The sequence below is a fragment of the Mustelus asterias genome, unplaced genomic scaffold (genome assembly GCF_964213995.1).
Source record: "Mustelus asterias unplaced genomic scaffold, sMusAst1.hap1.1 HAP1_SCAFFOLD_1586, whole genome shotgun sequence".
NCBI classification, from domain to species: Eukaryota; Metazoa; Chordata; class Chondrichthyes; order Carcharhiniformes; family Triakidae; genus Mustelus; species Mustelus asterias.
In genome coordinates this window covers 67,047-82,570 of record NW_027591531.1, presented here as the reverse complement: position 1 = coordinate 82,570, position 15,524 = coordinate 67,047, and the positions used below count along the sequence as shown (strand labels likewise).

General features: G+C 50.6%; 1 protein-coding gene across 1 annotated transcript; it reads left to right on the top strand.

Moving 5' to 3' along the window:
* Positions 1–798: 798 nt before the first annotated feature.
* On the top strand, positions 799–15,304 carry LOC144488456 (arf-GAP with dual PH domain-containing protein 1-like; the record flags this gene model as incomplete). Its single annotated transcript, XM_078206527.1, has 6 exons — positions 799–945; positions 5,691–5,774; positions 5,956–6,018; positions 7,586–7,657; positions 13,960–14,191; positions 14,847–15,304. Coding segments are annotated over 6 exons (627 nt in total), but the record flags the coding sequence as incomplete, so codon positions are not given.
* Positions 15,305–15,524: the final 220 nt, after the last annotated feature.

Here is a 15,524-nt window from a genome sequence, read left to right as displayed (position 1 = left end):
TCAGACTTTTGTATCTTTTTCCCAATGGAAGAAGGTGGAAGAGAGAATGTCCGGGGTGCGTGGGGTCCTTAATTATGCCGGCTGCTTTGCCGAGGCAGTGGGAAGTGTAGACAGTGTCAATGGATGGGAGGCTGGTTTGCGTGATGGACTGGGCTATGTTCACAACCTTTTGTAGTTCCTTGCGGTCTTGGGCAGAGCAGGAGCCCATACCAAGCTGTGATACAGCCAGAAAGAATGCTTCCTATGGTGCATCTGTAAAAGTTGGTGAGAGTCGTAGCGGACATGCCGAATTTACAGCATTGCCAATACTTTGACACAATAACAATATTTACCAGTCTCTGCTGCATTCCTGACTCAAAACAAAAATTGAAAACATGCTAAATAAATGGGACGCGAGGGAAGTTGACTAAAAACTCAATCAAAGAGGTGGCTTTCCGGGAGGAGGAGCGACAGGGAGAATAATTCAGGGTGGGAATTCCGCAGCTCAGGACACTAGGCAGTGGTAGACACAGTCTCACCATGACCAAGAAGCCGGAATTGGGGGAACGCTGAGATCTTGGAGGGATGTTGGGTTGGAGGTCGTTGTGGAGATAGGGAGGACTAGTCACAGGTAATGAATCAGTGGCCCAAATTGCCTGTAAATGTATCCCTTTTATGCCTAATTTGCCAACAGACTAGAGAATTAGAGTCTTTGAGATATGCAGCATGGATACAAGCCCTTCGGCCCAACTCGTCCATGCCAACCAGGTTTCCTCAAGTGAACTAGTCCCATTTAGAACCTCCTGTCTCTCCTCACAGGCTAAAGAACCCAAGGCCGTGATTAAAGTGGATAACATCAACGCAACCTTCCAACCAACCAAGATCGGGAATCCCAATGGCCTGCAGATCACTTACCTGAAGGACAACAGCACACGGAATATTTTTGTCTACCATGAAGAAGGAAAGGTGAGGCAGATGGTTGAACGGACAGTGATGTCGCTGAACCCTGTGTGAGGGAGGGTCACTGATATCGATTTGATTTGATTTATTATTGTCACGTGCATTGGGATACAGTGAAAAGTATTGTTTCTTGCGCGCTATGCAGACAAAGCATACCGTTCATAGAGAAGGAAAGGAGGGAGTGCAGAATGTAGTGTTACAGTCATAGCTAGGGTGTAGAGAAAAAACAACTTAATGTGAGGTAGGTCCATTCAAAAATCTGACAGCAGCAGGGAAGAAGCTGTCCTTGAGTCGGTTGGTACGTGACCTCAGATTTTTGTATCTTTTTCCCGATGGAAGAAGGTGGAAGAGAGAATGTCCGGGGTGCGTGGGGTCCTTAATTATGCTGGCTGCTTTGCCAAGGCAGTGGGAAGTGTAGACAGAGTCACTGGATGGGAGGCTGGTTTGCGTGATGGATTGGGCTACATTCACGAGTCTTTGTAGTTCCTTGTGGTCTTGGGCAGAGCAGGAGCCATGGTTATGAGTTTCGGTTCTGATGCTTTAGGCTGCCGTCCCTTTGTAACTGATGTTCTGCCACGGGGCAGTGGGAGACGAACATCGATGAGCCAAGGTGGATAGGGATTGCTAACCAAGCAACAAATTGCATTATATAGCACCATTAATGGAGTTAGTTACCCTAACTTGTTTCACAGAGGCAAAAATTGGCTCTGTACCAATGATGGAGGGTTGACCAAAGGTTTGAAGAGATTAGTTTTAACCATAGAATCCCTACAGTGCAGAGGAGGCCATTAGGCCCATCGAGTCTGTCCCCCCCTACCCCCATAACCCTACACATATATCATGGCCCACCCAACTAAGCTACGCATCTTGGGACACGAAGGGCAATTTAGCATGGCCAATCCACCGAACCTGCACATCTTTGGACACTAAGGGACAATTTACTGTGGCCAATCCACCTAACTTGCATGTCTCTGGACATTAAGGGCAATTTAGCATGGCCAGTTCCCCTGACCTGCATGTCTTGGACACTAAGGGGAAATTTAGCATGGCCAATCCACCTAACTTGCACAGCTTTGAACACTAAGGAACAACTTAGCATGGCCTTTCCACCTAACCTGCACACCTTTGGACACTAAGGGGCAATTTAGCATGGCCAATCCACGTAACCTGCACATCTTTATACACTAAGGGGCAATTTAGCATGGCCATTCTACCTAACCTACAAATCTTTGGAGTGTGGGAGGAAACCGGAGCACTCGAAGGAAACCCACGCAGACATGGGGAGAATGTGCAAACTCCACACTGACAACGCTGGAATCGAACCCGGGTCCCTGGCGCCGTGAGGCAGTGGTGCTAACCACTGTGCCACCGTGCCACCCTTGCAGATAAAAGGAGGAGAGAGAGCTTTAGGAGGGGAATTCCAGAGATCAGGACCAAGACGGCTCAAGACAAGACCATAATGCCATGGCAAAGGGAGTGGAGAGGGCGAGGGAGGCCGGGACCAGAGATTGAAGACCGGTGGGGAGGGATGCTAGGGCAGGAGGAATTTACAGAGGGAGGGGGAAGGTGATGTAAACACGAGGGGGAAATATTTCTTTGGTGGCATTGTGGACAAATGGAAATTGCCAAGGAGCGTTGGGGGAGTGAGACAGGATTCAGGCAAGAGACAGTGGGCTGAGGTGAGCTCGACCGGAATCTGCCCACGCCTACCTCAGTGAGTGTTTAAAAATAGAGACGTTTTGAGACTTGAAATATTTATTGAGAATTTGTGCTAATTGGACTCAATTTACATCAACAAATTAAGTCCATTAAAAAGGCAATCCTACAAGGGAATAAGATGCATGTTAATCAGACTAACTAATTCATCCCACGTCGCCCTCATTGAATGAATCTCCCATGCCTCGGAGAGTCTCTGCAATTAGATGTAATCACATTTCTCTCTCTCTGTCTCTGAATATCACTGTATATTAATACACCCTCATATATACAGGAGGCACATGCAGAGCAGAAAGGACAGCACAGGTTTGTAGGTTTAGATTCTCTTTCTGTCCTTGATATTTGATGTTACATGAACAAATCGAATACTTATCTGTCAAGCTTTGAAGATATTTAAATTTTTTCCCACTGGGAATCTCGAACCTCACCCCCAGGAACAGGGCTTCACTATTCGGGGAAACATCCCAGAGTAGACAAAGTAGGGGATGAAGTAGAAATGGTCGAGCGATTCAGGTTTTTAGGTGTCCAGATCACCAACAACCTGTCCTGGTCCCCCCCCCCATGCCGACACTATAGTTAAAAAAGCCCACCAACGCCTCTACTTTCTCAGGAGGCTAAGGAAATTTGGCATGTCCGCTATGACTCTCATCAACTTCTACAGGTGCACCATAGAAAACATTCTTCCTGGTTGTATCACAGCTTCATTCACAACCCTTTGTAGTTTCTTGTGGTCTAGATCAAAGCAGGAGCCATACCAAGCTGTGATACAACCAGGAAGAATGTTTCCTATGGTGCATCTGTAAAGGTTGGTGAGAGTTGTAGCTGACATGCCAAATTTTCTTAGTCTTCTGAGAAATTAGAGGCATTGGTGGGTTTTCTTAATCATAGTGTCGGCATGGCAGGGCCCAGGACAGGTTGTTGGTGATCTAGACACCTAAAAACGTGAAGCTCTCGATCCTTTCTGCTTTGTCCCCGTTGATGTAGACAGGGGCATGTTCTCCTTTACGCTTCCTGAAGTCGATGACAATCTCCTTCATTTTGTTGACATTGAGGGAGAGATTATTGTTGCCGCACCAGTTCACCAGATTCTCTATCTCATTCCTGTACACTGTCTCGTCATTGTTTGAGATCCGACCCACTACGGTGGTGTCGTCAGCAAACTTGAAAATCGAATTGGAGGGGAAAATCCCACTGGCGGGAATGGAAAATCCCACCAGCGGGAATGGAAAATCTCATTGGCGGGAATGGAAAATCCCACCAGCGGGAATGGAAAATCTTGTTGGCGGGAATGTAAAATCCCACCAGCAGGAATGGGAAATCCAGCCGGCGGGAATGGAAAATCCAACTGGCGGGGACGGAAAATCCCACTGGCGGGAATGGAAAATCCCATCGGCAGGAACGGAAAATCTCACTGGCGGGAACGGAAGATCCCACCACTGGGAATGGAAGCCCCACTAGCAGGAATAGAAAATCCCACCGGCATGAATGGAAAATCCCACCTGCTTGAATGGAAAATCCCACAGGTGGGAACAGAAAATCCCACCGGCGGGAACAGAAAATCCCACCGGCAGGAATGGAAAATCCCACCTGTTTGAATGGAAAATCCCACCTGCTTGAATGGAAAATCCCACCTGCTTGAATGGAAAATCCCACCGGCGGGAACGGAAAATCCCACCGGTGGGAACGGAAAATTCCACCGGCGGAAACGGAAAATCCCACCAGCAGTAATGGAAAATCCCACTGACGGGAATGGAAAATCCCACCGGTGGGAACAGAAACCCCACAGGCAGGAACGGAAAATCTCACCATCCGGAGAAGCTGCGTAATTCCGCGCACTGTCTCCGCTGATCAGTTTTGCAGGTGGCCCCTTTAAGTGCAGGCTGTGTCCCGTGGATGTTCTTATTCCAGATAAAATGAAGCAGCCTGTTTAGATTATCCAGTTGTTATTAGAAGCAATCATATCACCCTCCGCCGCCCCCCCCCCCTCCCCCCCCACCCTCCCCCCCCCCCCCCCCCCACTTCCCGCCTTCTCTTTTCCGGTCGGAACATGCCCAATTTACATAATCGCTCCTCAAAAAAATGTAGGTTTCACACAAATTAGTCAGTCGAAAGTGGAGTTAGAATTCTTCTGGCAGTCTGCAGCGATTTGGAGCGGGATTCGACTTGTTTGTTGGAGGAGTAATTGCAGGTTCCTGCTTTCGAGTCAGTACAAGGCACACACGTAGATAGACTGGGAAAAGAGCTTAATGTTCTCTCAGGAAATGGCACTCATCAGGTGCTGTGTGTGTGGACAAACTGATCCTTTTCATTAAAGTTTATTTATTAGTGCCACAAGTAGGCTTATGTTAACACTGCAATGAAGTTACTGTGAAAATCCCCTAGTCGCCACACTCATTTTCTTTTATTCATTTGTGGGACATGGGTGTCGCTGGCTAGGCCAGCATTTATTGCCCATCCCTAGTTGCCCCTTGAGAAGGTGGTGATGGGCCGCCATCTTGAATCGCTACTGTCTGTGTGGTGTAGGTACACCCACTGTGCCGTTAGGGAGGGAATTCCAGGATTTTGACCCAGCAACGGTGAAGGAGCGGCCGATATATTTCCAAGTCAGGCTGGTGAGTGGCTTGGAGGTGAACTTGCAGGTGGTGGTGTTCCCATGTATCTGCTGCCCTTGTCCTTCTAGATGGAAGTGGTCGTGGGTTTGGAAGGTGCTGTCTAAGGATCTTTGGTGAATTGCTGCAGTGCACCTTGTAGATGGTACACACTGCTGCTACTGAGCGTCGGTGGTGGAGGGAGTGGGTGTTTGTGGATGTGGTGCCAATCAAGCGGGGCTGCTTTGTCCTGGATGGTGTCGAGCTTCTTGAGTGTTGTTGGAGCTGCACCCATCCAGGCAAGTGGGAAATATTCTATCACACTCCTGACTTGTGCCTTGTAGATGGTGGACAGGCTCTGGGGAATCAGGAGGTGAGTTACTCGCCGCAGGATTCCATCATTCATTATTCGCTGGCTAATCCCACCTATTTTTGTTCTTCCCACAGGAGATTGTAGATTGGTTCAATGCCATTCGCGCTGTCCAGTTCCATTATCTACAAGTGGCCTTCCCGGGAGCGAGTGACAATGAGGTGAGCTCCACTAATGTACTTGTAGAGTGTCTGAGTGGCCAGGGAAGGGAACACGTGACACATGTTGATATGGAAGAAACAGATGCCGCGTGTATTTTCTGGCATGTATGTTGACTCTGGCTTCCCAGTGCCCCGAAACATTGGATTAATTTAATCGAGCGTCTCGTCATTCCGTTCACAGCTAAAGCACAAACTGACCAGGAACTTCCTGAAGGAGGGGTACATGGAGAAAACGGGACCCAAGGTAAGAGTCCAACATCACACGCATGAGGACGCCCTCAACCGGGATCTTAGCTTTATGCCACACTACATGTAACCCCCACCATCTGGCCTCAGCTTGCAAAATCCTACTAACTGTCCTGGCTTGAGACAATTCACACCTCTTTAACCTGCGATTATCCCTCTCTCCACTCGCACTGTCTAATAAGAACATAAGAACTAGGAGCAGGAGTAGGCCATCTGGCCCCTCGAGCCTGCTCCGCCATTCAATAAGATCATGGCTGATCTTTTCGTGGACTCAGCTCCACTTACCCGCCCGCTCACCATAGCCCTTATTTCCTTCACTGTTCAAAAATCTATCTATCCTTACCTTAAAAACATTCAGTGAGGAAGCCTCAACTGCTTCACTGGGCAGGGAATTCCACAGATTCACAACCCTTTGTGTGAAGGAGTTCCTCCTCAACTCAGTCCTAAATCTGCTTCCCCTTATTTTGAGGCCATGCCCCCTAGTTCTAGTTTCACTTGCCAGTGGAAACAACTTCCCTGCTTCTATCTTATCTATTCCCTTCATAATCACACATGTTTCTATAAGACTGTACCTGTAAAGACTTGATTACCTGTAAAGACTCGCATTCCAACCATTATCTTGCAATTGTGCCTTTGTCTGTATGTGCCATGTTTGTGAAACCTACCTCTCCACTCATGTGATGAAGGAGCAGCGCTCCGAAAGCTCACGATTCCAAATAAACCTGTTGGACTTTAACCTGGTGTTGTGAGCCTTCTTACTGTGCCCACCCCAGTCCAACGCCGACATCTCCACATCATATCCCATTGAGCACGGTGGTAGTGCCACACAATGTGAGGATGGGACTTAGTCTCCACAAGGACTGTGCAGTGGTCACTCCTGTTGCAGACAGATATATATTTACAGCAGGCAGGTTGGGGAGGTTAAGTATGTTTTCCCCTCTTGTTGGTTACCTCACCATCTGCCACAGACCCAGAGCAGCTTTATCCTCCAGGACCCAGCCCGCTACCGAGCCACTCCTGGTGATGGACACTGATTTCCCCCACCCAGAGTACATTCTGCGCCCTTGCCACCCTCAGTGCTTCCTCCAATTGGTGTTACCCATGGAGCATTCATCAGCTGAGCAATGCGGTGGGCAGGTGGTTAGTGTTGTTTGAGGGATAACTTGGTCCATTGCACCAGGGAGAACTCTTGCACCCTCCTTTGTTACTGTACATGTCTAGCTGAGAGGCAGACGGTTTAGTTTAACAGGTTATCCTCAAAACAGCACCGCGGATAGTGCAGCATTCCCTCGGCAATCTCAGCCGAGGGAACGGTCTCAAGTCTTTGGGGTGAAACTCAAAGCCAGCACCTTCTGACTCAGAAGCTGCTGGAACTTGCCCTATTAGAGGAACCCCCCTCCCCCCCACCCCCCATTCCCCCCCTTCCTTCCACCGACCGCACGCCTGTGTCACTGATAACAGAGGGCAGCCTGGCTCAGTGTGGGGGATTGTGCTGAGTGAGCTGTCCACATCTCCACCAACATCTCTCTAAATAACCTCACACACTCCCTTTCTCTTGCTCGTAGCAAACTGAAGGGTTCAAGAAGAGGTGGTTCACTCTGGATCATCGGCGACTGATGTATTACAAGGATCCTTTGGTACGTATGTGTAAAACTAGCTTTAGAAACACTCTGAAAGAGGTCCCTCTCTCACACTTGTTCTCTCTCTTTCTCACATTCTTTCTTTTATTCCCCCTATCACTCTCTCTGCTTCACTGTTTCACACTCACCCTCTCACTCAGTCTGTCTCTCATTCTCTCCCTCTCACATGTTCTCTCTCTCACTCTCACACACTATCAGTCTCTCCCTCTTTCTCTCTCTCATTCTCGCACACTGTATCACTCTCTCACTCTCACACACTATCAGTCTCTCTCTCTCTCTCTCTCACACACTATCACTCTCTCTCTCTCTCTCTCTCTCTCACACACTATCAGTCTCTCTCTCTCTCACTCTCACACACTATCAATCTCTCTCTCTCTCACACACTATCAGTCTCACTCTCTCTCTCACACACTATCACTCTCTCTCTCTCGCTCTCACACACTATCAGTCTCTCTCTCTCTCACTCTCACACACTATCAGTCTCTCTCTCTCTCACTCTCACACACTATCAATCTCTCTCTCTCTCACACACTATCAGTCTCACTCTCTCTCTCTCACACACTATCACTCTCTCTCTCTCTCGCTCTCACACACTATCAGTCTCTCTCTCTCTCACTCTCACACACTATCAATCTCTCTCTCTCACACACTATCAGTCTCACTCTCTCTCTCTCACACACTATCAGTCTCTCTCTCTCTCACTCTCACACTATCAATCTCTCTCACTCTCACACACTATCAGTCTCTCTCTCACTCGCACACACTATCTCTTTTTCTCTTACTCTCTCGCTCTCTCACACTGTATCAGTCTCTCCCTCATTCTCTCGCTCTCTCATACGAAATCACTCTCTCATGCGCTCTCACACACTATCAGTCTCTCTCTCTCTCTTTCTGTCTCTCTCTCTCTCACACTGTACCATTCTCTCACACTTTCTCTCACTCGCTCGCTCTCTCTTTCCTTTCACACTCTCTCTTTCCTGAGCGTAAGGATACATATGGTGTAAATGATTTGGAGATGCCCTCCGTTGGTGCACCCACGGTGCAGAGCCAGTAACCCAGCGTTAAGGTGGGACACTCACTCGGGGAGATCACAAGAGGGTCGGTGTGTGAGGTGAGTGGTGCAATGTGGGGGCGGGGGGAGTGAGATTGGGCTGCATCGCTGGGATGGTTTAGAGGAACGTGGGAGAGACTGGACAGGGATAATGAGAGGGGAAAGGAAGCCTATGAAGAGCATCATTACCAGCATTGATCAGTTGGGCCGAATGGTCTGTGCCGGGCACAGATATTTTATAATGTTACATTAGCAAGGACACAGTGTTATGAAGGGGGAGGTGGAATTACTCGCTGAGAACTAACATGCAACCACTCAAAAAGGAATACCTCACTTCATAATCTGTTAAAGTGAGTGTGAGGAGGGGTAATATCTGTGCTTCAGCAACTTTCAGTGTTGCTTAAATCAAAATAACTCCCTGAGACTCTCTGTAAAATCAACAAGTAACAGTTTATTTATCTAACTAACAGTGAACAGGTTAACTAAACTATTCACAAGAATGACAAGAGCAGGGATGTACTTCTGAGGCTGTATAAGGCTCTGGTCAGACCCCATTTGGAATGTTGTGAGCAGTTCTGGGCCCCGTATCTAAGGAAGGATGTGCTGGCCTTGGAAAGGGTCCAGAGGAGGTTCACAAGAATGATCCCTGAAATGAATAGCTTGTCGTATGAGGAACGGTTGAGGACTCTGGGTCTGTTCTCATTGGAGTTTAGAAGGATGAGGGGGGATCTTATTGAAACTTACAGGATACGGCGAGGCGTGGATAGAGTGGACGTGGAGAGGATGTTTCCACTAGTAGGAAAAACTAGAACCAGAGGGCACAACCTCAGGCTAAAGGGACGATCCTTTAAAACAGAGATGAGGAGGAATTTCTTCAGCCAGAGGGTGGTGAATCTGTGGAACTCTTTGCCGCAGAAGGCTGTGGAGGCCGGGTCATTGAGTGTCTTTAAGACAGAGATAGATAGGTTCTTGATTAATAAGGGGATCAGGGGTTATGGGGAAAAGGCAGAAGAATGGGGAGGAGAAAAATACCAGCCATGATTGAATGGCGGAGCAGACTCGATGGGCCGAGTGGCCTAATTCTGCTCCTATGTCTTATGGTCTTATGATCTTAACAAAACTGAATAAAACGCATTCTCATGGAATGCTGTTTAGAAAAATATAATTCTCACAAAAAAATATATTTTTTAACCCTTCTCACAATACAACCAGGTTTTATCTTCTGGAATTTTCTGTCTTCTTTGCTGATTTCTTCTGTCTGGAATCTCTGGCTTCTTTTTGGTATCTTTCCTATCTAGGGTACAGAAAAGATTTACCAGGATGTTGCCTGGTATGGAGGGCATTAGCTATGAGGAGAGGTTGGAGAAAACTTGGTTTTGTTCTCACTGGAATGACGGAGGTTGAGGGGGCGACCTGATAGAAGTCGACAAGGTTATGAGGGGCACGGACAGAGTGGGTGGTCAGAAGCTTTTTCCCCAGGGTGGAAGAGTCAATTACTAAGGGGGCACAGGTTTAAGGTGCGAGGGACAAGGTTTAAAGGAGATGTACGAGGCAAGTTTTTTTACACAGAGGGTGGTGGGTGCCTGGAACTCGTTGCCGGGGGAGGGAGTGGGAGCAGATACGATAGTGAGTTTTAAGGGGCGTCTTGACAAATACATGAATAGGATGGGAATAGAGGGATATGGTCCCCGGAAGGGTAGGGGGTTTTAGTTCAGTCGGGCAGCATGGTCGGTGCAGGCTTGGAGGGCCGAAGGGCCTGTTCCTGTGCTGTAATTTTCTTTGTTCTTTGTTCTTATCCAGATGAGGGTTTGAGCTAATAGCTATTCGCTGTGGCAGAGACTGTTGCTAGCTGTGTCTCTCTCTCTCTCTAAAGCTGTGAGGTGTGGCAGAGGAAGTTGCTGGCTGGCTCTCTGGCACTGGGAGCTGGCTCTTATACCCCTAATGACATATCAAAATCCCCACAATCGGATTGGTTCTCAGGTTACCAAAACATCAAATTCAAATTAACAGGCTGCTGTTATCCAAATGTCTAGTTTAAACTGATTGGTTAAAATTCAAAAACAACCTGTTGTCTTGGCAACACAGGATGCTACCAGAACTTGATGGTTTGAGTTACAAGGGGAGGCTGGATAGACTGGGGCTTTTTTCCCTGGAGCGTAGGAGGTTTAGGGGTGGTCTTATAGAGGCCTATAAAATAATGAGGGGCACAGATCAACTAGATAGTCAAGTGGGGCCGCACGGTGGCACAGTGGGTTAGCGCTGCTGCCTCACAGCGCCAGGGACCCAGGTTCAATTCCAACCTCGGGTCACTGTCTATGTGGAGTTTACACGTTCTCCCTGTGTCTGCGTGGGTTTCCTCCAGGTGCTCCAGTTTCCTCCCACAGTCCAAAGATGTGCGGGTTAGGTTGATTGGCCATGCTAAATTAACCCTAGCGTCAGGAGACTTAACAGGGTAAATGCGCGGGGTTGCGGGAATGGGGCCTGGGTGGGATTGTGGTCGGTACAGACTTGATGGGCCGAATGGCCTCCTTCTGTACTGTCGGGATTCTATCTTTTCCCAAAGGTAGGGGAGTCTAAAACTAGAGGGCATAGGTTTAAGGTGAGAGGGGAGAGATACAAAAGGGTCCAGAGGGCAATTTTTTCAGAGGATGGTGAATGTCTGGAATGAGCTGCCAGAGGTAGTAGTAGAGGCGGGTACAATTTTGTCTCTTAAAAAGCAGACAGTTACATGGGTAAGATGGGTATAGAGGGATATGGGCCAAATGTGGGCAATTGGGAGTAGCTTAGGTTTTTTAATAAAAAGGGTGGCATGGACAAGTTGGGCCGAAGGGCCTGTTTCCATGCTGTAAACCTCTATGATGACTCTATAGCACTGCTGCCTGGTCTCGTGATACGATGTTTCAGTCTGTGTCCTGAATTTTGTTTTTAAAACTCTTAAGTACAGAGAAAGAACGACCTTTTTTAAAACAGACGATGCAACTTTACAACTCTTAGCCTTTGTCAATTTTTTATGACTTTGCAAACACGAGCTTCGCAACACGCTGAGAGAGTTGCAACAGTCATTCAGACGGTGAGGCAGCCACACTCTGAGGTTTGCTTCTTGTGTCAGGGAGAACGTCATGGGGATTTCCTGCGTTGTTCGGGCTCAGGTTTCGTGTCAGACCCAGGCCCGCCAAAGCCTTTGCGCAGTGTACTCTCTGAGCCCAGGAAGGGCAATGCCAGAGCATTGTGGTTCGATTCTGGGCGCCAGGCTTTAGGATAAAGTGCCAAGGCTTTGGGGAGGGTGTGGGGAGATTTACCCGCATGGTGCCAGGGCGGGGGGGGGCTTCAATTCTGTGGAGAACGGGAGAATCTGGGATCGTTCCCCCGAGAGCAGAGAAGGTTAAGGGGAGATTTGACGGAATTGTTGCAAAGTGTTTTGGGAGAGAGGGAAGAAGTGTTGGCGTTGGCTGGATGGTTGGACACCCAAGTTAAGATGGTTGACAAAAGAATTGGGAGATGAGGGGAATTATTTTTACACAGCGAGATGTTACGATCGACAGGTTCAGCGGAAGCTTTGTAAAAAGGAATTGGATAAAGTCTTGAAAGGGAAAGACTTGATGGAGGGGGGGGGGGAGAGTGGGGCGGGGGGGGAGTGTAGGGGGGGAGGGGGAGTGTAGAGGGGGGTGGAGGAGTGTGGGGGGGGGGAGTGGAGGGGTGGGGGGAGTGTAGAGGGGAGGCGGAGTGTAGAGGGGATGAGGGGACTGTAAAGGGGGGGAGGGGGTGTGTAGAGGGGGGATGGGGGAGTGTAGAGGGGGGGGGGGGGAGTGTTGAGAGGGTGGGGGAAGTGTAGAGGGGGGTGGGGGGAATGTAGGAGGGGTGGGGGAGTGTTGAGGGAGTGGAGGGAGTGTTGAGGGGGTGGGGAGGAGTATAGAGGGGATGGGGGAGTGTTGAGGGGGTGGGAGGAAGTGTTGAGGAGGTGGGAGGAGTGTAGAGGGGAGTGGGGCGTGGGGAGTGTAGGGGGGGGTGGGGGGAGTGTAGAGGGGGTGGGGGAGTGTAGAGGGGGTGGGGGAGTGTAGAGGGGGTGGGGGAGTGTAGAGGGGGTGGGGGAGTGTAGAGGGGGTGGGGGAGTGTAGAGGGGGTGGGGGGAGTGTAGAGGGGGTGGGGGGGAGTGTAGAGGGGGTGGGGGGAGTGTAGAGGGGGTGAGGGAGTGTAGAGGGGGTGGGGGAGTGTAGAGGGGGTGGGGGAGTGTAGAGGGGGTGGGGGAGTGTAGAGGGGGTGGGGGAGTGTAGAGGGGGTGGGGGGAGTGTAGAGGGAAGTGTGGGGGTGGGGAGTGTAGGGGGGCGAGGGGAGTGTAGGGGGGCGAGGGGGGTGTAGAGGGGGTGGGGGGAGTGTTGAGGGGGTGGGGGAGTGTTGAGGGGGTGGGGGGAGTGTTGAGGGGGGTGGGGGGAGTGTTGAGGGGGTGGGGGGGAGTGTTGAGGGGGTGGGGGGAGTGTAGAGGGGGGTGGGGGGAGTGTAGAGGGGGTGGGGGGGAGTGTAGAGGGTGTGGGGGGAGTGTTGAGGGGGTGGGGGGGAGTGTAGAGGGGGTGGGGGGAGTGTTGAGGGGGTGGGGGGAGTGTTGAGGGGGTGGGGGGGAGTGTTGAGGGGGTGGGGGGAGTGTTGAGGGGGTGGGGGGAGTGTTGAGGGGGTGGGGGGGAGTAGAGGGGGTGGGGGGAGTGGTGAGGGGTGTGGGGGGAGTGTTGAGGGGGTGGGGGGAGTGTTGAGGGGGTGGGGGGGGGGTGTAGAGGGGGTGGGGGGAGTGTAGAGGGGAGTGGGGGGGTGGGAAGTGTAGGGGGGGTGGGGGGAGTGTAGGGGGGGGGTGGGGGGAGTGTAGAGGGGGGTGGGGGAGTGTAGAGGGGGGTGGGGGAGTGTAGAGGGGGTGGGGGGAGTGTAGAGGGGGTGGGGGGAGTGTAGAGGGGGTGGGGGGAGTGTAGAGGGGGGTGGGGGGAGTGTAGAGGGGGTGGGGGGAGTGTAGAGGGGGGTGGGGGGAGTGTAGAGGGGGTGGGGGGAGTGTAGAGGGGGTGGGGGGAGTGTAGAGGGGAGTGGGGGGAGTGTAGAGGGGGGTGGGGGGAGTGTAGAGGGGGTGGGGGAGTGTAGGGGGAGCGTGGGGGGAGGTTATCGGGGGGAGAAAGTGGGTGGTCGAATGGGATAAAAGGCGGAGTGTTAACTCTTGGCCCTGCCGCCGTACTGAGCCAGTGTTAAAGGGCCACCGCCTGCCATATCTTCACAGGACGCTTTCGCCAAAGGCGAAGTCTTCATTGGCAGCAGTGACAACAAGTACCTGGTGAGAGAGGGCCTACCCCCCGGTGCCCAGGGCAACTCCAACTGGCAATATGGCATCACCATCATCACACCAGACCGGGACTTCCTGTTCACCTGCGAAACGGAAACTGAGCGGCAGGAATGGATAACCGTCTTCAACAGAGTGATGAGCCAACAGATGTCACCCCAGGAATACACCAGTAGGTGCCTCACTCCCCTCACCCTCTTACCCCTCACCCTCTTACCCCTCACCCTCTTACCCCTCACCCTCTTACCCCTCACTCCCTCTCCCCTCACTCCCCTTCCCCTCACTCTCTTACCTCACATTCTCTTATCCCTCTCACTCCATCCCCCCCATACTCTTTCCCCTCCCTCACTTTCCCCTACACTGCGGGAGAAGCTACCCTGGGGGAGGAGCTATACTGGGAGGAGGAGCTAAACTGGAGGAGGAACTATACTTGGGGAGGAGCTACACTGGGGAGGAGCTACACTGGGGTGGAAGTACATGGGGGGTGGAGCTACACTGGCTTGGAAGTACATGGGGGTGGAGCTACACTGGCGGAGGAGCTACACAGGGGGGTGGAGCTACACTGGCAGAGGAGCTACACAGGGGGGTGGAGCTACACTGGCAGAGGAGCTACACAGGGGGGTGGAGCTACACTGGGGGTGGAGCTACACTGGGGAGGAGCTAAACTAAGTCTTCACACATTTGGATTGTCCCTTCCTCAGAGAGATTGGAGAGGAGACATGAGAGAGAGGAGAAAGATTGGCACAAAGAAGGGATTGCAGAGTTACTCGCTGCCCCCAGTGGGTTCCTTCCTCAATTTGGTCAGTTATTTTATTTTTGTCTTTCAGTGGAAGCCTATTTCAAGCACAAACGATAGACCGCCAACAAGCTGACCTCTAATCTTTAACATCTGACCTCAGCTTGACCAATCGACACAACACAACGCCATAGCGATGCTGCTGGAAAGTTAACGGACTCCTCACATTTACCAGAGACACCAATCATTCCTGATGAAAGCGAGACGCTTTGCCCCCGTGGCTTCGTAGACCCTTGGTCAACTCTGAGAATGTTCTGGATGTTAAATTGTTTGGTTGGACTGAACGGGCGCCAAGGGTTTTCGTATCACTGACTAATGGCAGTTCAGGCAGATGTATGGAAGGTTCACAGTGGATCTCGGCAAGGTCCACACGCCACTCTCGAGAGGGAAGGGCTGAAATGTTGCTTCCGGAATATTCCACACTCTCCATTCACATGTTAACTGCTTCATCAGAATCTTTCCAACCTTCAACTCAAAATAAAAAGGCCCAAAAAAAAGTGGATAGACTGCTTTTTTAAAAATGTGATGGTGCAAAAACTCAGGAGAATTGTAAACTAAACTGCAGGGAGGATAATGTCAAACTTCACAAGAGCATTTCAGAACTTCAGAAGGCATACGGCACGCTTGCCTTCATCAGCCGGGGCATTGAGTTTAAAAATTGACAAGTCATGTTGCAGCTTTATAGAACCTTAGTTAGGCCGCACTTGGA